Genomic DNA, 26,795 nt, shown 5'->3' with positions numbered 1-26,795 from the left:
TTAATTTAATTTAATAATTATATATTTATACATATATTTATAATAAAAATTAAATTAATTAAAAAATTATTAAATTTTTTTTATGTAAATTCATACGTTCCTTGAATTGACTTATTTTAATTTTTAATATAATTATACCCGGATCCTATCTAACTAGCCGTTTCCTAGTCAAAGTTAGTCGTTGCCTGGTCAAATATTATAGCCGTTGGATGTTCTGCTCTGAGTATTTAACATGCATAATGGATCTGATTCTTCAACTTGTCCTGACGATGAACCACACTAGTGGGTTCGAAACACGTCGACAAGTGAAATTTCATGTGATTTACGCCGAAGAATCTCTCATAAAATTGATAGACATGTTTATTTTAGAATCGGGATTTCAAAATTTTAATTTAATTATCAATAATTATTAGTTGGATGGTATGAATTTAACCTCCTCTAAATATTCTAGCATATTCTTGATAGTATTCACAACTCAAAGGCTGAGATTTATCAACAAAGTAGTTAAGCCCTTTTTTCCCTTCTAATTAAAGTGATTAATCGAAAATCAATGTGTCATATGAAATGAGTTGCGATTTTTTTGTACATGTGGTATCGATAAACCATGGTATTGGCCCATGATATTGTAACAATCTATTTATAAGTTAAGAATCTTGATGGTAAAATGAAATGAATCTCCATAATTGAAAATATTGTTATATATATATATATATATATATATATATATAGTAAATATATTGATGTTTATTATAGATTGATATCTATTGGCATTACCAACCATTTAATAATTATATATAATTAAATTAAAAATATAAATCCATATTCTCAAATAAATGTAAGTACATCATAAATATAAATAATTAAAATAATTATTATAACTTAATTATAAAATTAATCATCGAACCATGCTAATAGGGAACGAATGGCAGGGAGCTCAGGGTCACGGGTTAGGGTTTGAAGTAGGTTTGCCCTGGCAAGCCTGCTACAACACTAGAGGGCAGGAGAATTAGCAAATCCTGACAATACAACACGACAGCTGATCGAAGTTCAAGACAAAGGGGGGCAGGCGAGGCCTGACACAGGCATGACGAGCCTGGAAGGGGGGGCATGAACCCCTCCTATAAGAATGTTACAGCAGGGGAGGCGAGCAGAAACGGGACAAATGGACCACAAGGAAAAAGGAGCAATACACCGGTCATGGGAGCGCGATGGCAGGTGGGTCTGGGAGGAAAATGCTTACCCAGAGCAGTAAAAAAACCCAGGTTCATCATTCCTAATAACAAACTGGAAGAGTACAGGGGTATATGAAAGATCATGCGTTGATCTGTAAATTCATAGGAGCCTGGCCAACAGAGAAAGAACTGATTAAATGGATCCAACAGCGTTGGCAACCCAAAGGTCACATAGACCTAAAACTAGGAGCGAAAGGTTTCTTTTCAGTAGTTTTTGCTCACCTAGCAGACAAAGAGAAGGTCTTTGAGGAGGGGCCCTATTTCTTTAATAATGTTGGCCTATTCATGCGACACTGGGAAGAGTGTTACAACCCAGATCAGGAAAAAATGCTGGTGGCGCCAATCTGGGTCAGGCTGTTCGGCCTCCCAATGGATTTCTGGGATCCATATATTTTGGAAGGGATAGGTAACTCGATTGGAACCTTCGTCAAAGTGGCAGATACAACAAGAAAAGGAACGTACACTTCTTATGCTCGGATCTATGTGTACATGAACATTACAGAACCTCTCCCTGATTGCATAGAAGTAGGATATCATGATGAAATATGGCAACGGCCACTGGATTATGAGAATTTACCATTCAGGTGTAGGAGATGCCATGAAAACGGCCACCTATTCAGATCCTGCCCCCTGAACATCCCAGAGAACACTCAAGGAAACAAGAAAGAGGAAGGATCGAGTAAGGAAATGGAAGGAGGCTTTCAGGAGGTTCACAGAAGAAAAAGGACTCAAAAAATGTCGGGTATCCACAAGAGTCCTCAAAAAGAGAAGGAATAGGAAAACCAAAATAAATTTGTAGTGCTACAAGAGGAGGAAATGGATGAGATACTTATGGAAAGTAGTGAAGAACCTAATGAGCCCAAACAGAAGGAAAAAGGAAAGCAACAGGTACCAACAAAAACAGTGGAAGAAAAAGAAGGAGAAATAAACAAAGAACAAATAGAGCAAAACTAGATGGAGATAGACATACAGAAGGAAAACTTTAGCGAAGAGGAACAAGTAATGAAGAGACTACTGCAGGAGTGGAGGCACCTGGATGAGAGGTTCATCCCTGAAGACCAAAAACAACTATACAAAGAAATGTTTCAACAATACAAACTAAAACGAGGAACGATAGTGACAAATCAACCAGAACATCTTGGATCACAAGGAGAACAGGGCCCGGAAATGGGAGCATCAAAAGCAAAGGAGGAAAAAAGGGGTAGAAGACCCATGAGTGAATCCATCCAAATGGTGGGAGAAATGCTTGTTAACTCAGGGAGAGTGGTGCCATTATCGGAGGTATTCCACCAACCAACCAAATTGTTGAAATGATAATCATGACCTGGAACATAAGAGGTCTGAACAGTAAGGGGAAACAAAGATATCTTAAAGAAAGATTGAGGAAAGATAAGCCCAGCGTTATGCTACTACAAGAAACCAAGATCAGTGAAATAAAGATGAAGGAGATCATGGGAAACTTTAGGCCAAGGTATGAGGTAGTAGGACAAGATGCCATTGGAAGTGCAGGAGGATTGGCCATACTATGGAACCCAGAAGATGTTCGATTCAAGGATTGGACAAGTATGCCAAGAATACTCTCTGGAAAATTTAGAAACATTGGATCCAAAGAATGGGTCCTTCTCTCAGGAGTCTATGGTCCCCATATCCCAGGAGAAAGGAAAAATTTCATTAGCAACATGACAAAAGTGAGAGGCCTGTATCAAAATATTCCATGGATAATAGGAGGGGACTTCAATATGATTAAATCCCTAAATGAAAAAAGAGGAGGAGTGCGCAGGGTGGATGCAGACATGGAGATGTTTGGGGATACCATAAATGATCAGAGGTTAGTGGATATCACAACTACTAATGGAACTCATACATGGAATAATAGAAGAGGAGGCAGACATCAAATCACCTCAAGACTTGATAGATTCCTAATATCTAAAGAGATAGTAAGCAGAGACATTTTTGTGGAAGCAATGATATTACCTGGGATGGGATCAGACCACTGGCCGGTGAGATTGGAGATTGAACTCAAATCTAGCCCTAAAAAACAACCATTCCAATTTGAAGCGTTCTGGCTTAGAGACCCTAGATTCATAAACAAGGTAGAGGAATGGTGGAAACAGAGTGAACAAAGGGGTAGAAATAGAATGCAAACGTTCCAACGCAAGCTAAAGGAAATAAAGCAAAAAATAAAGGAATGGAACCATCAGGAATTTGGGAACATTATGAAAGACCAACAACAGTTAAATCAAAATATGGAAGAAATCCAACAAGAAATCATAAGGGAAGGGAGAAGTCCAAACTTAGCAACATAAGAGGGTAGATTGGTTAGCCAAATAGAGGAACGCAGGAAGCAGGAAGAGATCTTATGGCGACAGAAGTCAAGAGTAAACTGGTTGAGAGAGGGAGAGAGGAACACTAAATTTTTCCACAAAGCAATGATACAACAAAGGCAGAGAAACATAATCATCTCCCTGAAAAATGAGGCAGGTGAACGACAAACCCAGCATGAGGAAATGGAGGAAACCCTGGTGAGGCTTTTCAAAGACCTCTTAACGGAACCTCAAGAGGAAAGACAGGAGGCAATCCGCAAAATTTGTAATGAGATCCCCAAGTTAATCACTAGAGAGCAAAACCTTGTGATAATGAGAGCAGTCACGATAGAGGAGGTTGAGGAAGTGGTGCAAGGACTGAAGAAAAATAAGGCCCCAGGACCAGATGGATTTACAACAGAATTCTACCAAGCAGCCTGGAAATTTATAGGCAATGACATTGTAGCGGTGGTGGAAGAATCAAGGAGGAACCAAAAGGTATGTCTAGGACTAAATGCTACCCTTCTTTCTCTCATACCTAAATCCTCTAAGTCTGATGAACCACGGGGATTTAGACCGATTGCCTTGTGTAATGTTATCTATAAAATTATCTCTACATTAATAGCTAAGTGACTGAAACCGATTCTTCCTAGTATTATATCCCCTGAGAAAACAGGCTTTGTAGAAGGTAGACAGATTTTAGATGGTCTGATAGTATCCCAGGAAGTGGTGCACTCGTTAAAATCTAAAAAGATGGCAGGAGTGATGATTAAATTGGATCTATCCAAAGCCTATGATAGATTAAACTGGGAGTACCTAAGGAAAGTAATGGAATCTTTTGGGTTCTGCAAAAGATGGATAGACTAGATTACAACAATGATATCTACCCCGGTCTTCTCAATCCTATTAAATGGAGCCCCGACATCCACCTTCAATGCCACTAGAGGGCTAAGACAGGGGGATCCCCTATCTCCCTTCCTATTCATTATAGCAGCAGAAGGTCTAGGAAGGTATATCAAAAAGGAAGTACAGGAGGATAGAATCAAAGGGATAAGGGTATGGGGGAATGAGCTCCTGATAACCCACCAGTAGTTTGTGGATGACATTATGTTATTCTGTAATGTGTCTCTTAGGGAAGTTAAAAGAATGAAGGACATCCTGGATTTGTTTATGGAAGCCTCGGGTACCCAAATTAACAAAGAGAAATCTTGTGCTTACTTCTTTAATACAACTGGTAATGTCAAATCTTATCTATCAAGGATGTTGGGTTTCAGGGAAGGGGAGCTTCCAACTAAGTATCTAGGCATACCTCTGACAATCAACTCCTTAAAAATGGTAAATTGGCAGAAAACTATACAAAAGATCCAAGGTAGGATAGCCAACTGGGCGTTCAGATCTCTAAACCTGGCAGGCAGAGTGGTATTAGTAAAAGCAGTCCTGCAATCCATACCAATTTACCAATTATCGGGGATGGTAGCACCAAAAGGAGCATGCTCCAAAATGGTGGAAATATTGAAGAAATTTATATGGGGAGGCTCTCAACAGCAGAAAAAATGGGCGCTAATGTCATGGCAAGGGATGATTAGAAAAAAGGAGGAAGGGGGCCTAGGATTGAAGGACCCATACCTCACCAACCAAATTATGGGGGCCAAGCTTTGGTGGAGGTGGATGACTGGAGGAGGGGACCTCTAGAAATGAATATGGACCAAGAATTATAACATGCCAGGAAGAACGGAGGATATTATAAGACATACAGAAAAACCACATGGATCCAACATTTGGAACTTGGCCAGCGAGAACAGGGATGTAATCACAAACCATGCCTTTTGGGAAATAAGAAATGGAAAAACAACAAATTTTTGGGACGAAGCTTGGCAACAACGTGACAAATTAAATGGAAAGAAGGAACTTAGAAGTATTTTGCAGTATTCAAAAGATGCAGGACTAAATAGAGTGGATGATTTCTAGAAGAATGAAAACAGTGAGGAGAATTGAAGAGTTTGGAAAAACCCAGAAGAATGGGGTCGAAATATAGAAGAAGAATAGAGAAATCTCTATATGAAAGAAATGGAAACGAGAAAAATTCCAATCAGAGCAAGACTAGATATTCTGAGATGGGGCTACGCAATGAAAGGTACTTTCATGGTAAAGGAGGCATACAATCTAAAGGCCGAAAAGGAATAGGAAGGGAACCAACACTTATGGAAGCAAATCTGGAAGAGCAAATGGTGGCCGAAAGTGGCCCACTTCTTATGGCTAACATGCAAAGGTAGAATTTTTACATGGGATCAATTACAAAGAAGAGGGATGCAGGGACCAGCCCACTATGACCTGTGCAAATAGGAAAACGAAAATATAGAACACCTAATGAACTCATGCCAGTTTGCACAACGACAGTGGAAAGCTATCTATGAGGTCTTCGGAAGGACGGACATGAATCCACAGAGCATCAAAGAGACGGTTCAACAATGGGGATGTGGCCATTTTATCAGCTCGGTCCTCAATAGAGCATGCAGGTTAGCTGTAGGTTTCAATCTATTATGGCCTAAATCTACCTCGGGCTGAGAAAGGCAGGATCTAGGGTAACATCAAACCATGCTTAACCTGGTAGCTAGCCCTACCAGGTCGGGAGAGGGCTCTCTCCTTGTCAATCTCAGGAAAAGATAGCAAATGAGGCTTGAGATGACTGATGTAAAGACTAATTTTAGGCTAGGTATATGCTCAGAGGAGTTTTATTGAATTTAATGTTGGTTTGCTGGCTCAAATGTGAAAGGCAGATTTGGGTTTGGGGAATGGACTCAGTCTTGCAGAGGTTTCTGTGGGGCAAGGTAGGCAAAAGGTTTAGTAATTTGAAATAAGTGAGATGGAGAGTCTTAAGACTAGTGAGGAGTTGGAGAGGGCATGAAAGTATTAGGAATCCTCTTCAAACTGTTGAAAACATGAATAACTAAACAACCCTAGGTAGAGCACTGCAATATCAATGAATTCTACCTTTATCCTTGATTCACTTAGTTAAGCTTAAAAGAGAGAGATGATGGCATACATAAACACATGTAAACTTGAATTACAGAAGGAAAAACAATACCAAATCAACTTGCCACAAAAATCCCACAAAATGTTGCAAACCTTGGTCTATTCATTTGCCAAACTGCAGAGATGAATTTACAATAATGCTCAAAGCATTCACAAGAGTCCAACCTTTTCAAATGACTGAAAAACTACTAGATATAGGCAACAAACAACCCATGCTAGGCTTTAGGGGTCGAATTCATGAGTTTAGGAGTTGTTTCAACAAGAACTAAACTAAGAACTGAAAAGTAGGCAGTGGAATAGCTTGCCTCTAAAACCTAGGAAACTGATTCATTTAGTTCAAAACTACCTTTTCATGATGTATCTACCTCTATGAGTGAATTTTCAACATTTTTACATCAAAGTCCATCAAGTTACATCAATTTACATCAAGATTTTGACCATGAGAGAGAGAAAAGTCAAATTGAGAAAAAACAAGGCAAAAAACAGAGTTTTTGGCAAAAAAAAAGTAAACTTTCCATCCTATGCACCTTGCCACTGTCCCTGTGCATAGTGCCTTTTTGTAGCTGATTTTGGAGGCCTTCCCATGCACTAAATTTGCTCCAAGTGGGCTTGTTAGAAAGGTCTGTCTGTTTACTTTCTAGAACAGGTGGAATTTTAGAATTTGGTGTCCATTTGCCCCTCCAAAAGTGAGTTCTCCCAACACTGCTTCCTGTGTGGCCAAAAAGGGGCAAAAAGGGCATTTTTGGGGTGTTTTTGACCCTTTTGGAAGCTCAAAACTTGACAAAACTTTCTGGACATTTCTGGGCATTCATAATTTTACATGAGGAATCCAAAAATTTTGATTTTTCCTCCAAAGGAGGTCCTTAGCAAAAGCGAGTTCCAGGTGGCGCTACGCACCAAGCAGAAAAATCTGTGTTTTGCTTCAAAAATTCAAAATTGACAAAAAGTATGTCAAATTTCTTGAAATTTGAGCTGAGTGACCTGCATCAAGTGCTATGTTGGGCTAGGGAAGCCTCAGCCAAAATCTTGAGCTTGTCTTGCTCTTTCTTCCTTCTCAAAGCTTTCCTCAACTTGGCCTTCAAAGTCCTAATTCTTGCTTTGCAAACTTTGTTTCTTGCCAAATAGTGATAGGCCATGTACCTCAACATCTTTTTCTCTTTGTTAGCCTTCTCCAGCATCTTCTCCAAGTGCATGTTTGCCATTGTTTGGTTTTCAATGATGAGTATGAAGATATTTTATGTTAAGAATAGGTGTCTGCTATTTGACGAATGGGATTGATGAGTGGGACTGTGAATGAGGGATTTTGTACTGACTGTAGGGTTTTTTGGGAGTGGTAGGGTTTTGGTAATGCAAATTAGGGTTTATGGAAATAATGGAAATTTGTTAGGTACTAGGGTTTTGGGGATAAGGGGGTAGGATGAGTGTGAATGAGAGAGGGGTAAGGGATATGAAATGAGTGAATTTTCAGTGGAAAGGGGTGTGAAAATGATGTAGGGAAATAAACAAAAACAATGATAAAATTGTAAACCCTAGATAGTTTTTTCAATGTAACTGTGCAGCAAACTAGGTTTTTATTTTGTACTTGTCAAAACACCATCAAAGATGAGTAAATCTCTTGGAATGGCAAGGTGTGAGGTTCCACTTGCTTGATGAATGAAGCTTGCAAAGATTTGGAGCTTGATGAGGTCGTTTTGGTGAAATTCATGCTTGGAGGTCAGGTGTGCCATGCCCGTGCAATTCTCAGTTTGAAACCTGCGCTCTGTGCGCCGCGCCAACCAAGTGCACCACGCCTCAACCCAGGTGCGCCACGCTAGGAACTTTCACAATTTTTTGCTACAAATTCGTTCCTTCGGCCTCAAACGCGATTTGGCTCTTGCTCACTCTTTCTTTGGGCACAAATGATGTCTTCAACATGAAAATTACTTTATATACCCATCACTTTAATTTTTCACTTAAAAGAAACCCACTTTTCTAATGTTTGGATTTCACTTTGTCTTTTAAAACTCTGTTTTGGCAGTTTGACTTGCTTTCTGCCTTTGATGGACTAATGCTTTGAATTTTGGATTTTTTTGCAGGAGCTGGAGTGCAGGAGCTTGGCAAGGTGACCAGGGCTGCATCTCAAACTTATTACATATAGGAAAAATGAAATTACATGAAATTTTATACATAAAACATAGAAAACTTTGTTTTTCCTCAAAACAGGGTTTTGAGGAAAAATCAATCACTGAGCATGTGATTATTGAAATTTTTGTTGTTGATACTTTATTTGACCTCCTCATGTGCCTGCTGACCATTATTGAGCTTTTAAAAGACTTTAATGACAAAACCCTAGACCTAATGAGACCTAAAACCCTAAAAATGACTTTTGCAAATGTAAAGACAAAAAATGACTATAAATGACCTGAATGTATGAAAATGGGCCAGCAGGTAAAGACCATGAGGGAAAATTTATAATATGCCACTACCATCAGATGATCCATGATCCTAATGGAATGCAGATGATCGGATGAGACACCTAAAATGCAATGCAACAAGAGAATTTTGATCACTGATGGAGGGATGAAGATACCGACACTAACACAATCTATGGATGATATGGAAGGAAAGGAACAGAAGGATCTTCAAGAATGAAGAATTTACATAGGAGAAGGTATGGAGAGGAGTAATCGAACATATAAGAGAAACCATACTAGTGGAAGAATGGAAGCAAGAAGACTGGGATACCCTGCCGCAGGAAACAAGTATCCTAAAAGAGCTTAACTTAACCAAGGAGATGGTGGGAGCGCATGCATGGAAAACAACGAGAATGAGCAGGGTATCGCCCTAGAAGTATAGTAGACCAACAAAGGGCTTCATCAAGTTAAACTTTGATGGAGCCTCAAAAGGCAATCCAGGTAATGCAGGAATAGGCGACATCTTCAAAGACAGCTAGGGCAGGACTCGGTTGTTGTACGCAGCTTATGGAGGCATGATGAGCAATAATGAAGCAGAACTCATGGCAGCAAGACAAGGGATGAGAATAGTTGTCAGGCTTAGGTACAAACAACTAGAAGTGGAGGGGGATTCATTAATGGTAATCAACATGATGAGGAAACTATATAATGGAACAACATGGGATAGGATTTGCCACAGTTGGAGAACATCCAGCCTCATACAAGAGCTGGGTGAAATCATGAAACGATTTGATTACATAATAATCAAACACATTAAATGAGAAGGAAATAAAGTGGCCGATTTCTTAGCCAATTGGGGAAGTGACCCACAATTGGGACACATGGAAAGAACCTGGCCCATCCAGCCAAGGGATACTAGAATGGACCTGCTAAATGAAATATTAACCAAAGATGAAGAACATGCATAATCGAAATCACAAGGATTATAACAGGCCCCCAATCAGGGTGATGGAGTGGGTAAGGAGCCATAATGGCGATGCCAGAGATTGGCCGGAGCGAGGACTGCTTACCGCAGTGCGCATGAGGGAAAGGTAGAACGTGGAGTACTACCGCCAAACGATCGAGAGAAGTGGCATGAGGAATGTCAGGATGAGGAGAGGTGGGGAGGACGACGATGAAGGAAGGATGGGAAAGCAGGGTGATGGGAGGAGGTATGAAAGAGGGAGTAAGGAAGGAAGGATGGTTAGAGTTAGAGAGAAAAGAAGAAGAAGCGTGACGAGGAAGCCAGACAAGCAGCCAGAACACAGGAAGCGAAATACTGGGTATGTTTACTATCTATGCTCTGTAATTCGAATAGCAAATTGCAGTATGTCGAATGGGGTTAGAAACAGGGGTTTGGGGGAGAAGGCAAAACCTTGTGAGGAGGTTCTGTTACATAAACAACATGGGAATCGGGGGAAGGATGAGCCCGGTAGCTCGGCTCCGAGGCAGAAAAAGAGAGGGGGTGTAGATATAGACAAGAAGGGGCCTGCTGAGTTTAGAACCAAAGTCATAAAGGTTAAATTGGAGAGTGATAGTGAGGCCGGGAGGGCGGATAGTCTGGAAAATTCAACCAGGCAGGGAGTTCGGGTAGGGGAGGGAAGCCCGAGTCGAAGAAGGGAGCGAATCGGGGAGGGGAAAACGGGTAAGAATCCTAGAAAGAGGGAGAAGACCTCTCGGGGGGGAACACAGACGAGAAAGGGAGTGGAGCCAGCCAGCAAGGGAGGATGGGAGAGAATTTTGATAGACAGACCCATGGGTTCACCATACCGGGGAAGCCTCGAGAAAGGGATAGACAGCCGGAAACAAAAGGGGGAGACCGAGGAACTGACGAAGAGACAGTTCCCAGAAACCTGAGTGAAAAGCAGGAAAGGGGGAGTAGGGAGAAGGGGCGGACTAACCTGGGCCCATCGGGGTATTTGGGAACAGAGGAATGCAAGCACAAGCGAGATAGGGCAGGCAGTCAAAAAACACCAGAATTTATGGGAATTTGGTGGGAAAATGATTTTATCCTGACTCAGTACTGTGCAAACTGTGAACAAATAGAAGGAAGCGACAAAATGGCACGGGTAGCGAGAGGTCGTGGTTATGGTCGCAGGGGCAGGACAAATACTGGTCCGCGCTCTCAGGACAGTGACACCCGAAGAAAAAGGTTGGGGCATCATCCCATGGACGAGACTGTGAAGGAAGCGGCCAGAGCTTACATGAAGGACACAGATGTCGACATTAGGAAAATTATTGATGAGATGGAAGACAGGGTTAAGGAAGAGGATTCGGAGGAGGAGATGGAAGAATGGAGAGACCTCATCCCTGACCCTGGCAATACGAGAGGTCGGATGGCACAATACAAACAGACTCTCCATTTGTATTGGCTCATGAAGAGGTTGGTGTGTAAGGCAGTGGAGCAAGTTTCAGTGGGGATGGCACTGATAATCAGGGATATGCCTGATTACAAATGGGACTTGCAGACCATACAATTCCAGCTCTGTAAACAAGATATGCGCCTGGATTGCATACAGAGACACATCCCCTGCATCATGGAAATGACACCAGCAAACGAAGGCTCAGCAGAGGATCTAGCAATCGTTGAGCCAAACCAGGACGAGCCGAAGGAATAGACTGAGCATATGATCTCAAGTCACTGTTTTTTAGCGGCTGGTTTTTCTTTCAATATGCATGTTTATGGGAACTGTAGATAAAAACTGGTTTTTTAATAGTTTTGTTTATATAGCCTCGGTAAAAAGACTTCTAACTTACCAATTTTGGATGGCGTATAATATGCATAGGTGGTCAACATACTTGGTTTCCCACTGGACAAGTTGAGGCCACCTATTGACAATATGTGTACTCAATTTTCTTTTATATAAATAGAAAAAAAACTTACCTAAACTTAAAAAAAAAATTATAAACTTATTCATCTTATTTTATAAAATTTTATTATTTTATTATTTTTAAATTCCTACCATTGCCATAATTTTCTTACTCCATCCTCTAACTCTATCCAACTCTATCAGTCATCGTATACATTGCTCCCATTTCACATATTTTTTAAGCATTAATTCATTTATTTACTTTATAATCAAATCCTCTTTCCCTTAGTAGCCATTTCTCACCTAATTTCAACTTCACATCTAGATTTAATATGTCCTCTAACTCTATCCAACTCTATCAGTGATCGTATCTATTGCTCCCATTTCACATATTTTTTAAGCATTAATTCATTTATTTACTTTATAATCAAATCCTCTTTCCCTTAGTAGCCATTTCTCACCTAATTTCAACTTCACATCTAGATTTAATATATTTGAAGTCGTTGAGATATCCCGATTTACATATAATAATCATATCGGTGTAAACCTTTCTTCTTTCTCGAATCAAATATTTTACTTCGATATCAAATATTTTACTTCGATATTAAATTTTATGAGAAAGGGGTTAATTTTTTTTTGTTTTTCCCATTAAATTTTGGTAATATTTATTATTGTTATTATTTTAAAATTTAGATTATCATATAAGAAATAATTTAAAATTAATAGAAAAATACATAAATTAAAATTTTATTATAAATTAATAAAAATAACTAGAAAAGAATAATAAAATCTTAGCGCTAGGTTTTTCCATTTCTTTCACTACATTTCAATCTTAAAATTGAATTTACACAATATATAAGTGTAAGAATAGAAATAATACACAATGATACATCTTTTTAGTATGGGCCAATGAAATAATACAAAATGATAGGGTTTGTTCCCTCAAAATTTTATTAGTTTGAAGATATCCAAAATATTAATCCTCCATGTGATGCTAGGGGTTCCTTAGATAGACTTTATGTGTTGCATTACTATTGTCATTATTTTCATCCATTGTAGGAATTTATTCTCAATCAAGGGTCTCCACTTGTCTCTAATCCCTGCAAAAATAAGGGTACATGTCAGAAGCTAAACTAAAAATGACTATTTATGATTTTGGTTCTTTCCCTCTCTAGAATCACTTCCTTTTTAGCTTAGGGAGGTGGTATTCACTAAGATGAGGATATTGTAATAGACTAATGGGAAGGTACTTGTTTTCCAAGCAACATTTGAGCTTGAGGTGGAACCTTTTGAAGTGGTTCTTGTTGAGGGTTTTTGGTGGCAAATTCCTACACACAGTTGAGTTGTTACCACCCTTGCTTGTTGACTTCCTTGCCACCTTAAAGTCCTAAATGATTTGTCCATGTTTGTATTTTCGATGTAATTGATGGGACTAGGAGAGTGGAGAAGTTGTATTATGAGGGTCTAGGTGAGAAATGATGGATGCAATTGGTTGTAGATGCCCATGGGTGAGGGAATAGTCCCTTTGTCTATGACAAATAATAACCCACCTATTGTTTCCTTTAGTAATCAATTAGACATATTTGGAGAGTGCAACTTTACTTAATAATCCCATGAAGAATGGAAGGCCATGATTTATAATATTTCCCATGTTGGTGATGAAGTTTCTAATGGGTTACTCTGTTGTATAGGATTTCCTATCAATAATCCTTTAACTCTTAAATTTGTTGGTGTATATGTCAACATCCATAGAGATAGATGTTTGATCCTTGACTCCCATTAATTCCAATGTTTGAAATATGATTTTGTTAGAACTTGGTCAATTTTCTTTACCACCCTAACGCCAAGCTCCACCTCCTTTCTTGTCTCATCCAAGTATTTCCTTTCTTATCTATAGAAACTATAAAACTCTAGGTAGTACTATAAGCGAGCTATGAGTTTGGGAACATCATCAAATACATAACCCAAAATTATACTTTTGATATCTTTCATGGTTGCTTGCAATATATTCTCTACTAGGGCTTCCTCATGCCTAGTATTCAAGGTACCCATCTCTTGTAGCAACATTGCTACCTACTTCTTTAACTCATGTCATCTCTTCTAGGTTTCTTCAATCTTTTCCCCCTACTATTTTAGATCGTGTTTATTTTTGTTAGTCAAGATTTGGGAATTGATAGCTTGCAAGAAATTATCCTAGTATTTTTCTCCACTCCTGCACTTCTTTGGCAACCTACCCTTCTACTAGAGTTCTAATACATTTTCATTAGTAATATCTTAAGTCATAGTGCCAAAGATAGTTACATTGTTTAATCTCTCATGCTCTTACTATAGGGATTTTATACTTTCATTGGCCTCTTCTAGCTGCAAGGATAAATCCCTTACCTCTTTTTTGTATACCAAAACCCACTGGGGATTTGAGTTTATGACCTTTTCATAAGGAGTGCCTTAATAACGCACCCATTCACTATCAATCCAAAGCCCCACGGGTAGGATAAATACATTTCCTTACCTTAGTCATCTTTTAAGAATACTATGTTTTCCTCCATGGTTTGGATTTTTCATTAAGAATAACATTCTCATTTCAGAAGAAACTGACCTCATTAATCAATTGTTATTTTTCCTCTACCATTTACTAAGTCAAAGGGAATATCGTAGCTTCATATGAATCCTTCCCTAAGGAAACAAATCTATTCTATAACTGCGCTTGTCCACTTATAGGACCTTCACTCTGGTAGGTAAGAAATGATTTTAAGTGATTGTAATTAAAATTTCTTCTTGAAATCCTCACAGCAAGTAGCCCTCACATTTTTGTTGTGTGCAAAACTACTAGAGCTCTTCTCCATTAGAATATCATCAATAGGAGGAATGTTAGTAGTTTCAAATTTGAATTGTGTAGCTCCTCAATCTTATGGTCCCACTTTTTAGTATGGCTTCTGAACTAGGGGCTTTAGGGTAGTTGTTGGGTGTAGAGGGAAAACTCAAGTTTACAGTGAAACAACCAACAAAATCCCTTAAACACTGGCCCTTTCAGCATCACCTGCGAGCAAGTGAAGTCTCACCCAAGGCATCTATGAGGGACTATAGGAACCTGAACAATTCTGCAATGAGGAAGGGAATGTAGATTATGCACTCAACATTAACCTTCATCCAATATATCAATGTTCAAAATAGAAAAATTAAGTATAACCTAATTCTGCATAGTAACTCCATCACATTTAATAGAAATAGAAACACAAACAATTAACACAATATGCGCACACATATATTATACTCAAAACATGTTTTTATTAATATTGTAAAGTCTCCATTACATTCCAACTATCATGGTTCACTAACCTAATATATCAATCATTACAACAGGAAATAGAACATAACCTACATACTGAGAAAACTCAAGTATATATGTCTAACCATCTATGTCTCTCTATTACTTTGTGGCTTTATGTATTTATAGATTTACATTAGGGTACAAATCTTACAGGCAAATTAATTTTACTACGGGTGGTAATTATTACCATGGGTAAAAACTCATAAACTAACCTAGAGTATTTCCTTCTTTCTCGCATTTTGCGTGCTAACCCTTTGTTGATTTTTTTGTGTGGTTTCCTTCTACATAGTGGGCCTCTGTGCATATCCAAAAACCTTTCCTCAAAACGTTTCTCCAACAAGCCTCCAATGCTCACTTGTGGCTCATATCAATCCACTTAGTCCTCTTGTTGAACTACTAAGGGCATTGTGTTGTTTGCCTTTGCGATGAGTGCCTCCAAGTGTTGGTTCACTATAGTGAATTTGTCTGGATGTACTCTTTTTCCCCATATTTGATCTGCTAACTCAATTGTCATGGCATTCTTCAACTTATCTACACTGTCCCGTATTACTTGTGTGACTATTTGGTGCACAATACTAATCTCATTGGTGACTGTGAATGATTCTTCTTGTAATATCTCAAACTTTTGTGCCAAGTGTTGTTGCTCGATTCTCATATTATTTATATATTTTACTAGTTTCATTTTTCCTTTATATCTTCCTTATGCTCAATGGGTTGTAAGGTGTTCAAGTTTTCTTGGAGCTTCTGAGCTTTTTCCTTTGTTGTCTAGATTTTCTATATTATGTCATTAACTTCTACACTCTCCGTCAATTCTTCCCATATATGTTATCCTTTTTCATTCGGCCTGTGGCATTCTTCATCCAATCCTTTTAGTTTCTCAATAGTAGTTGTGATTGTCTGTTCCTTTTTGCAGTGCTCCTTCTCTTTTAGTGCAATGGAAGACTTCATCTATGACTCCATCTCTATAATATTTTCCTTGAGGTATAATATGCCCTTTCCAATCTCTATTATTTTACCCTCTGTTGGTGTGTCTAATCCCATCAGTGCTTCTGGGAGGTTTCTATATACCTCCTCGACTGCTTTCCTTAGCTTCTACTCTCTTTGTTCTACTTTTTAATTTTCTAGAGAGAGGCCATCCAACCTATTGATGCACAGGTATATATAGAGAGAATGGGAGAAATATTGGAAGGGGAAGTGGAAATTTGGGTAGAAGGGAGAGGCCATCCAGCCTGTTGATGCACACTAGATTTAAACATGGTAATCCAGTCTCACCTTCTTATGATTACTTTATTCTTTCCCTCTTATTCTTAACATTCTCTTCCTCTTTCCTATAGGGTCCCTCTTTCTTTTCTTCTCTTGGTAAAATTCCTTTGGAACTTTCTCTTATGTTATTTTCTTGTCTTATTCTATTTTCCAAGTGACTTCATTAGTTTCTTTTTCCTCCACAACATTTCTCTCCTCTTCTAACTTTTTTTCCTCTACTACCTTGCTCACCCCTATCTCTACTTTTCTCTTTTCCTCAACTTATTCATCCTTCTACTATATTTTCTAATTTTATTATGTTTTTGTTGCCTCCATCTCTACATGGTACAATTTACTTTCCCACCTTCCAATTTCTTCTTTTCTTAAATTATTTGTGCTAGATATTCCTATCTTTGTTCTAGTGTGATTTTTTGTTATTATTGAGGAGAAGTAGGGGGAGTGGGATTCTGTTGAGGAGCTCCTTTGGCTAACATATCCATCATATTTTCATACTCAACTATTTGATCTACCAAGGGGATAAAGGTAGACTATAGGTCTCCATTTATGCTGATGTGAGCATCAATATATTTTCATATCCCTAAGCCTTTAAGTCTCTTTTCCATGATGAGGGGCTAAAACATGCCTTGCTTCTATTTTGCTAGCCCTCTATTCCCTTGAATCCCATATATTTTAGTATGGGCATGTCTTTCTCATATTTGGGGATTTATTTTAGGGTATATGTAGTGTTTTATTTAGCTAAAATTGTCTCTCCTTCCTTTTCCCTTTATGTTTACCATCTTATAGGATTTTTCTTTCCTATTTCTTCTACTTATTCACATTCTTCTTCACCATCATCACCACCATCACCACCTTCATCCTCCTCCCCTTGCATGGAATTATCATATAGCTTGGAAAATGTCTTATCCTTGAGAATCTAGCAATAATGGGATTCTTACTGCTAAAGCAAAGCCTCATTCTCCATCAAGTTTCCATATTTTTCTTTATAAAGTCATCCTTTGATATAGGTTTGCTTATTCTTACCTTAGATAGGGACATGGAAGGAAATGACATCTTCGGGGTTATAGAAGGTTTAATATGATAGTACTTCTAGTTTGCTAGGCTAAGGCCCAAGGAAGGCTTTAACCATGGCCTAGGAAAGGTTTGCATTAGCCTCCAAGATGACCTTTTCCTCTAGCTAGGAGAATGTATTAGTTAGCTTCTCCTTCAAGGGAATTTTTTCTTGATCATCTAGTCTTGGCTTTTTCTTTCCCTTCCTTCTTGTCATGAAAAAATGTGGGTCATACCACTGGGGCTTATCCCAAGGGAATCTCATTTTATCTAAGATATAAACATCCTCCTTGGCACCTTTCTTATTTGAGATAACATCATCTCCCATTATAATTAGATTTTTTCATTTGACTCTTACTTTTGGTCTTCAGAATGTGAATAACATTAGTTTCCATCAATTTCCTAATATTATCTAGTACACAATTTCTTTTAATAGGGTTTTTAGGAAGCTCGAATGGGGTAGAATCAATCTTGTTTATCATGATTACCATAAAATATTCGCTTAGTAACTGATCAACCTTTCTGTGATCATCGTTGAGCTATAGGGAGGGTGTGATCTCATCAAGAACTCTTTGAAGCTATTTACCTTTGATGAATATGAATTCAATTAAAATGAATTCCTTGAATTTAAACATGGAAGAGTCATTTTCACCTTTATTTAACCATGGTAGCCAATCAAAATAGATAGTAGTTTTTTCATCCTTGAAATCTTGCAATCTTAGGTGAGAAAAAGCACGGCTTTAGTAGAAGATGAACAAGTATACTAGATGGGAGATGTAGTGAAATAGCCTATCCAACTTGAACTTTGGCAATTGATGCTTAATGTTAATTTCCATGTCCTTTTCATATTTGGAGGGGGTTGATCATCCATGGAACAATTCAAGAATGGTTATCCTAATTTCATCCAGCATAGAATAATCATCCCTTCCTATGACTAAGGTAAAGAGATAAATGGAATCATAGATCCATTTAGAATTGTCCTTGGTTCTAACAGAGGGAGGTGGGATTTGGGTGGAACCTAGGTTGTATAATAGTTTCTAGAATGTGGCTTCCTTCTACTTAAATGAAATGATCATATACTAATTTCTCCACACTTTTGTGGATTAAGAAATAATTCCAATGGAAGTTCCAAATTTGGTGGTAATGGATTGAACATTAACTCATGAGGGGCTAGGGATAGTCTGAAGAAGAAAAGAGGAATTAAGTGGACAGAGGCCGAGAAAGGGAGTGTAAGCGGAAGGGAAGGACAAGCCACAAACAAGGCATCAATAACTAGAGCGGAAGACCCAAATCAAGCAGGAGGAAGGATTATCGAAGGGCTCAACAAATTTAGGTAAGAGGAGAGTGTTGGAATGCTCCCGGAAGCAACAGCCAATGTGGAAACAAACTCATAGAACAAGGAGGAAGGGTTTCGATAGTGGCAGGTGGGGGAGAAGAGGAAAAAACACAAAATAATCAAGAAAAGTGAAATTGTAGCTAATTTGGTCCTGGGAATGGACGTTCAAATTGACGAGGCCATGGAAGTTGCAGAACTAACCCTGGTAGGAAGGGCTAGAGGTAAGAAATACTCTGCCAACTTTATTCAGGAATGGACCTCAAAAAATTGGCAGGAAGCATCGGACACAGCTTTTCTGGTCACGACATTGGCAAAAGGATGGTTCATGGTTAAGTTCGAGAAGAGAGAATTAGTGGAATGGGTCATGGCGAGGAATTGGTGTTTCGGGAGACACCCGATCTTCTTCAAGAAATGGAACCCCATGTTTGACACACAAAGGGAAAGGGTGGACAAATTACCTGTTTGGGTCTGCATGCCCAAACTACCACCGTTTCTTTGGGTCGAATCAGTATTCAAGGCCATTGGCAACCACCTGGGTAAATTCATGGAAGCAGACATGTCATTTCTACAAACAAGAGATCAGGGGATGGCCCGTATATTGGTAAGTTTAAACCCTCATTCATGCTTGGTGGAGGAAATTAACTTACAGTACAAGGATTTCAAGTATGCCCAAATTTTAGACTACAAACACCTGTCGTTTAGATGTCACAGGTGTCACAATTATGGACACCTGGCAAAATAATGTTTGTTGGGTTTAGGCGAAGAATAAAACAGAGGAAGGTAGAGGGAGGGGTAGCAAAAGAGGAGGAGACCAAGGAAGGAAAGTCGAAGAAAGGAGTGGGAGATGATCAGATGGACATAGATAGGCCTCAGGATGACTCAGTGGAGAATATGGAGGTGCAGGAAGAAGGGTACCCAGCAATTCAGCCATTTTAGCAGTAGGAGGAGACAAGGCAGGAACCAGAACCAGCAGCAGAAAAGACCAGGAGTCATACTCACCAAAAAGAGGATATGGGTCTGGTCTCTTCCCTTCCTCTTTTTACTCCTGCTCATTCTTTGATTATTTCAGAATCAATGCATGGTCCCTCCAGGCCTCAGAACAATGTTATTCCCTTGAGGATTTTAGATCGATCTCCTTATGAAACTGTATCTACAAAATTATAACAAAGGTGATTGCTGTCAGATTGAAGCCTTTGCTATCGAGGCATATTTCAAAAGAACAATTTGGATTCTTGGATGGGAGACAGATTCACGAGGCGATAGGCGTGGCTCAAGAAACTATTCATAGTATTAAAAAAAAAAAAAGCAAAGGAGCAGTAGTGAAAATTGACCTATCTAAAGCTTATGACAGAATCAGTTGGATGTACCTCCGTATGCTACTCACCCATCTGGGGTTTCAAGTGGACTTTATAAATTGGGTCATGGGGTGCTTGACCAGTGTGAGATTTACGATGCTAATCAACGGAGCGACATCCCCCTTTTTTCAAGGACAAAGAGGGATGATACAGGCCTGTCCCCTATCTCCTCTCCTTTTCCTTCTTGTAGCAGAAGGACTCAGTTAGCTACTTCTAGAGGCCAAAAGAAAAGGATATATTCATGGAGTGGAAGTGGCTGTCAACCTATACATAACTCATTTATTGTTTGTGGATGACATACTTCTCTTCAGAAATGGAAGAAGGAGTGAAACAAAGGAGCTAAAAAGGATTTTGGAACTCTTCCTCAAGGCGACGGGCATGCAAGTGAATAAGGAAAAATCCCATCTGCTGCTGGAAGGATTCAATAGAATGGAAGCATTGAATATAGCTAAAGACCTGCCCTTCGAAGAACAAAAGTTAGAAGATAGCTTCAAGTATCTAGGATTCTTCCTAAAGCCACACTCATACAAGAAACATGATTGGTTCTGGCTAGTAGCAAAAATAGAATCTAGGATCACTCATTAGAGCTTCAAATGGTTGTCTAGAGTAGGAAGACTGACTCTCATTAAATCAATTCTTTTGGCCATACCTGTATACTGGGCAGCATTAACATGGGTTCCAAAAGGAATCCTGGAAAGAATCAGACGAGTATGCAACCGGTTTCTTTGGGTAGGTTCGAAGGAGGAGTCGGTGTTGCCCTGGGTGGCATGGGATAAGGTGGAAAGGCCAAAGGAGTGGGGAGGATGGGGAATAAAAGGGTTAACCACTTTTTGACTATCTCTAGCAGCTAAGCTGGGATGGAGACTAATAAATATGGAGAACCTGTGGACAATAGTAGTCAAACGGAAGTACATCGATCCCATTCCTTTGGATGATTGGATCAGGAAGCCAAATAAGAAGAAAGGAAATGCTTTAGTGGTGTGGAAAGCCACCATAGATGCTTTCAATATCATAGAACAAGGCCTTTCCTGGAAAGTAGGGAATGGTGAACAAGTCAGGATAGGGAAGGATCCATGGGTGGGGTGCAATGAGGGATTTTCACTTTCCCCGGGTCTTATAAACCAGCTAGACACCAGAGGCATTCAACACATAAGCTAGATTGGGAAAAATGGTCACTCCACCATATGGGGAAAAGCCTGGTCGTCTAGTATTGACTTAAACCTTAATCAACAATGGAAGGAGGAGTGGCACAACTTCACCAAGGAACTGACCAGGTCTAATGTCAGGCTAAGAGATAGACCAGATCAGCTGGTATGGGCACATGCTCCCACGGGCTCTTACTCTCCAAAACAGGGATATAAATTTCTTATGTCAAGAAAAGGATGGGGGAATCAGGAATGGTGGGTTAGCCTCATCTAGAAGCTAAAATGCCTAGCCAAAGCTCAGATGTTCTTTTGGTGCATTCTCAAGAATAAAGTGCCAACTTGGGATATATTACAGAGGAGATACAAGTTGGGCCCAGGAAGGTGTGCTTTATGTAAAAATGAAGTAGAAACGATCCAACATCTCTTTTTAAAATGCCCGTTCACAAAGGAGGTATGGATGGAATTAGGGAGACTGATTCAAATCAGGATGACCTGGGAAGGGGAGTCACTAGCAGAAGTATGGAATAAATGGTGGAAGGATTATCCTGAAGGAAATTTGAGGAATCTACCCCTAATCATAGCCTAGGGTGTCTGGATGGCTTGTAACAACATTATATTTAAAGAACAGAAACCCTCGGCAGGGCATATTGATGTAGGATGCACAAAATTTTACTCAAGTATTCCTGAGCCAATCTGGGATGCAAACCTAAGACCTGTAAGAGAGGAAAAAATAAAGGAAGGAACCCCATGGGCTTATTTTGACGGGGCATTTGATCAAAATAACAAATGTGGGGCAGGATTGGTGATCCACCTAAATGAGCACAAAAGCCTCAAAGCCTCGGTTGGATTGGGGATTGGAACCAATAATTTCGTAGAACTTCTTGCCTTAAAACTTCTCCTTTGTTGGCTTACCCACCTGAGCATTCATTCGGTTCAAATCTTCGGGGATTCGATGAATATCATTAAATGGTTCAATGGTGTGAGTAGATGCCAGAACTACATATTATCCCCATTATTAGAAGAAGCAAAACATTTAAAATATTTTTTTAATGATTTTTCTCTATGTCATATTTACATGGAACGTAATAGCACAACATACCAACTTTCTAAAGCAGGTCTACAACAAGATATGGATAGTTGGAGGATAGAGGAAGTAGACTAGGATGAGATCTATGTGTGGGATCAACCACCATATTCATAATGTTGACACACAAAACTGGTTTCGACATATGATATCTTCTTATGCCAGTTATTTTGATTCTTGTCCCAGTTTCTAGTCTATAGCAGTAAACAATTTTTTCTTTATATATTTTGTAACTAAAAAGTAATATCATCGACTTGGTTAAAAAAAAATTTAAAACTTTTAGCTGAGCTCATTCCTATTTGGGCTGTTTTCCTCAATGAGGAGGCCCGAGAATGGTTCAGGGCATATATTTTGAGACTCCGGTATATATCAGTGATCTAAATTTTTCTTTTGCTCTTTTTGGATATCAGTTATTGAAAGCTGATCAATATCTTATTTGGGTTGTTTTCCTAAATGAGGAGGCCCGGGATAGAATGATCAATGAATCTGATTTAGAAAAAATGAGATGGTATAGTTTGAAGACACTCAAATTACCATTTCAGAACAACTCTATGATTTTAATAAAGTCATACAATTTACTAAATGCATATACTATGTAACTTTTTATAATCTTAATAAAAAGTTCAATTTTTTCTTTGGAAAAAAAGAATGAGAAAAATGTGAGAAAGAGGACAATAGTCCTAAAATAAAGTAATTCATCTTCATTGATTTGTAAATGACTTGGAAAAATAGGCTCTAAAAAGGGGCCACTACAGGAATTTTGGTAGTGCTCTTCACTACTGGATTTCTGAAAATTTCATGAAGATTGCTACAACTTGCAAGTAGTTAGGTAATCACAATTTTTACTCTAAATAATCACCAAAACAAGGGGAATTAATAAAATTAATGATCACACCTCTTGAAGCTTGTATAGTGTGAAATTGGATAACATGAATGATATGTGACAATGTGAATGATAAATGTGTAAAGGATAAACAAGTATTTAGACAATATTAGGCTAAATGGTAATTAAAAACATATTAAAACTAAGGCCTAACATGGAAAGTTAAAGAGAACCCATCTTATATAAATAGAATTACTAAGGAAAGAAAATTCAAATTCAAGTATCCTTAGATAGATGGGGAACAGAATGTCATGATAAAAATTATTATATTGAAGAAGCCAATAAAATGTTTTTCAAAACTATTGTATATGGCATATATATTATGGAAGGTTATAATATTCCATACTTTGGTCCTATTACAAAATATTTTCCATATCAAATATGTTTATTCAACCTTGAGATAAGAGGGGATGTAGGTAAAGTAGAGATTCCTAAAGTGAATCAATGGAATAATGCCACCAGAGTGAAGAGATTTCTATCTCATACTGCAACTTTATTTCCCCTACATTTTAAGAAGAAGTTAAATATAAAAACAAGTATTTTATAGTGTGAAAATACTTTGTCTAAACTAAAACCTCCACATGTTGCCCATATTTCCAAGATATGCAATAAATGAGAAAATTATTTAGAAGGAAATAGTGAAGGCATAGAAACATCTTCCTCCTCGTGAGTTAATGTTCAATCCATTACTAGAAAATTTGGAACTTCCATAGGAACCATTTCTTAATCCCTAGAAGTGTAGAGAGAATAGTATACAATCATATCATATAAGAAAAAGGAAACCACATTCTACAAACCATTATACAACCTAGGTTCCACCGCAATCCCACCTTCCCCATTTAGAACCAAGGAAAATTATAAATGGATCTAAGATTCCCATTTAGAACCAAGGAAAATTATAAATGGATCTAAGATTCCATTTCACTCTTTACTTTAATCTTAGGAAGGGGTGATGATTTTATGTTAGATGAACTTAGGATAACCATTCTTGAATTGTTCCATGGATGATCAACCCCCTCCTTAAAACATGAAAATTCCATGGCCATTAACATCAAGCATCAATTTCCAAAGTTCAAGTTGGATGGGCTATTCACTACACCTCCCATCTAGTATATTTGTTCATCTTCTACTAGAGCCATGCTTTTTCTCACCTTGGATTGCAATTTTTCAAGGATGAAAAATCTACTAGCTATTTTGATTGGCTACCATGGGTAAATAAAAGTGAAAAGGACTCTTCCATGTTTAAATTAATCAATGAAATCATGTTAATTGCATTCATATTCATCAAAGGTAAATAGCTTAAAAGAGTTCTTGATGAGATCACACCCTCCCTATAGCTCAACGATGACCATACAAAGGTTGATTAGTTACTAAGGGAATATTTTATGGAAATCATGATAAACAATATTGATTCTACCCCATTAAAGCTTCCTAAACACCTTACTAAAAGAATTTTTGAAGGTGTAACTATTTAATCCAAACATTTAAAAAAATATCAAGATATTCATTTTAAACAATTAAAAATAGATTATAGGCAGCGACATCTTCCAGTTTTGCATTACCAACATTGGTCATGAGGGAATAGAGCAATGACATGTGTTTAGATTGAATGCGAAGAAGTGTTACTCAAATTTTTTCATAGTAAGGGGTTAAAACAAGTGGCATCACAAATGTGGTGAGATTTCTAGTTAGAGATCACATTTCACTACTTGTACAAATGTTGTCCTTTATGGCAGTAGCCTTTAGAATGGGTATTATCCTATAATAACGTTTTTCCATTGTAATTAGCACAACATATCCACTAGTAATATCATGTTTCTACACTAAATAGATTATCTTCAAGATCTTATCTAAAAAGGCTCTCAAATCTTAAGATTAGGGAAGTCAAATCATTGCAAAAACAAAGGACGCATGGACAAACTAGATTAAAAGTGAAACCCCCTAGTTGTTCAACATTTAACAGGAAGGTAGGGGGTGCGGTGGAGATTCAAGCCCATACCATTTTTCAAGATTGAATAACTGAGATGGATTGCACCCTCCCCCCCTTATCATTTTGAAACCACTAAGGTGAGGGTCCACATTACCACCAATATTTTCAAAGGTTGTTTTCATGTCATGATGAACTTAGGTGCAGTGGAAGGACACCTTGGCTTCAATAACAAACTTGTATTCCACGCAAATTCTCCACTATAAAATTTAACTTTAAATTCCTAATCCTAACCAATTTACGAATTTTAAATACCCATACCATTTTAATTTCCTCGTGTTATTAGGAACATGAAAATGGTGAGACAGATGACAATATTCCTTAAATAAAATAATTTTAATCCATTAATTTGTAAATGACATGGAAAAATAAGATCTAAAAAGAGGCCACTACAGGAATTTTGATAGTGTTATTCACTACTATATTTATGAAAATTTCATAAAGGGATTCACTTGTTGAATTGAGGCTTCTATGATCCATATCAAGTTATGAGAAGATTTTTCGATGTAAATCACATTATGATATATTTGTTGACGCGTTTCGAACCAACAAGTGTGGTTCATCATCAGGACAAGTTGAAGAATCAGACCATGGCTACATGTTAAATAGGGAGAGCAGATCTTCCAACAGCTAAGTTTGACTAGGAAATGGCTATATGGGACTAGACTAATGACTATATTTGACCATGTAACGACTAACTTTGACCAACCAATCAGACTCGACTGGATTAAGGGATAAGGACATGGACCAAAATTCTATTTAATACTATTTTAATTATAATAATTTTATTAGATAAATTTATTCAATGAATTAATACCTATTATTATAATATATTCTGGGTTCTTGAATGTTAAAATAATAATTTTATGAATATTATAATGCTTAACTAAACTTGTAGTATTAATAATTAAGAAAAAAGTAACTATATTTATGTTAAAATGTTTAATAGTGATTAATATTAATAATATTATGTATATATTACCTTTAATATCTCTATAACTATAATATTAATATTATAGATTTAATTATTAATTTAAAATTATATTATTATGTTATTATTACCTAATAATTAATAATCCTAAGTTATTAATGGCTTGTATATCTTATAAGTAGAGCCCAATAATTAAATATGTATATTTAAACTATCTAATAAATTCTAGATTAGTTATATAAGGGATCATCTAGTAAATTTAAGGGAAAGAATATGATGGAAAATTCCTAAAAAAGACTAAAAAGACAAAAAACCAAAAAGTATGGACTTATTACTCTTACTATTCCTATAACTCTAATATTGATATTATAAATTTAATTATTATAGTATTCTTATAGTAGTATTATTCTTATTGATATTAATTTTAATGGATCGTATAACTTATTAATAGGGCTTATTAATTAAATATAAACTTAAAGCTATCTAATGCATACATAATCATTCTAATAAATTTAGAAGATGGGTCAGAAGACAAGGTGGAAAAAACCGACTAGGAAGAGAGGGTAGGGATCCAGCAATTGCTGATCTTCCAGCCGTCATCTCTATTGAGATTGCTTGGCCTTTTT

At 37.7% G+C, this 26,795-nt stretch overlaps 1 protein-coding gene across 1 annotated transcript; it reads left to right on the top strand.

Annotated features, from left to right (window-relative positions):
* The first annotated feature begins 1,208 nt into the window (after window positions 1-1,208).
* LOC149229926 (uncharacterized) lies at window positions 1,209-2,009 on the top strand. Its single transcript, XM_089381159.1, has 2 exons — window positions 1,209-1,215; window positions 1,339-2,009. The coding sequence occupies exons 1-2, from the start codon at window positions 1,209-1,211 to the stop codon at window positions 2,007-2,009; spliced, it is 678 nt and encodes a 225-aa protein (XP_089237285.1).
* The last annotated feature ends 24,786 nt before the right edge of the window (window positions 2,010-26,795 follow it).

The sequence above is a fragment of the Pinus tabuliformis genome, chromosome J (genome assembly GCF_031772625.1).
Source record: "Pinus tabuliformis cultivar Carrire ecotype Pingquan chromosome J, CPIR1, whole genome shotgun sequence".
Lineage (NCBI taxonomy): Eukaryota > Viridiplantae > Streptophyta > Pinopsida > Pinales > Pinaceae > Pinus > Pinus tabuliformis.
The sequence above is the reverse complement of the archived record's forward strand: the minus strand, read 5'-3'. Positions and strand labels throughout refer to the sequence as shown.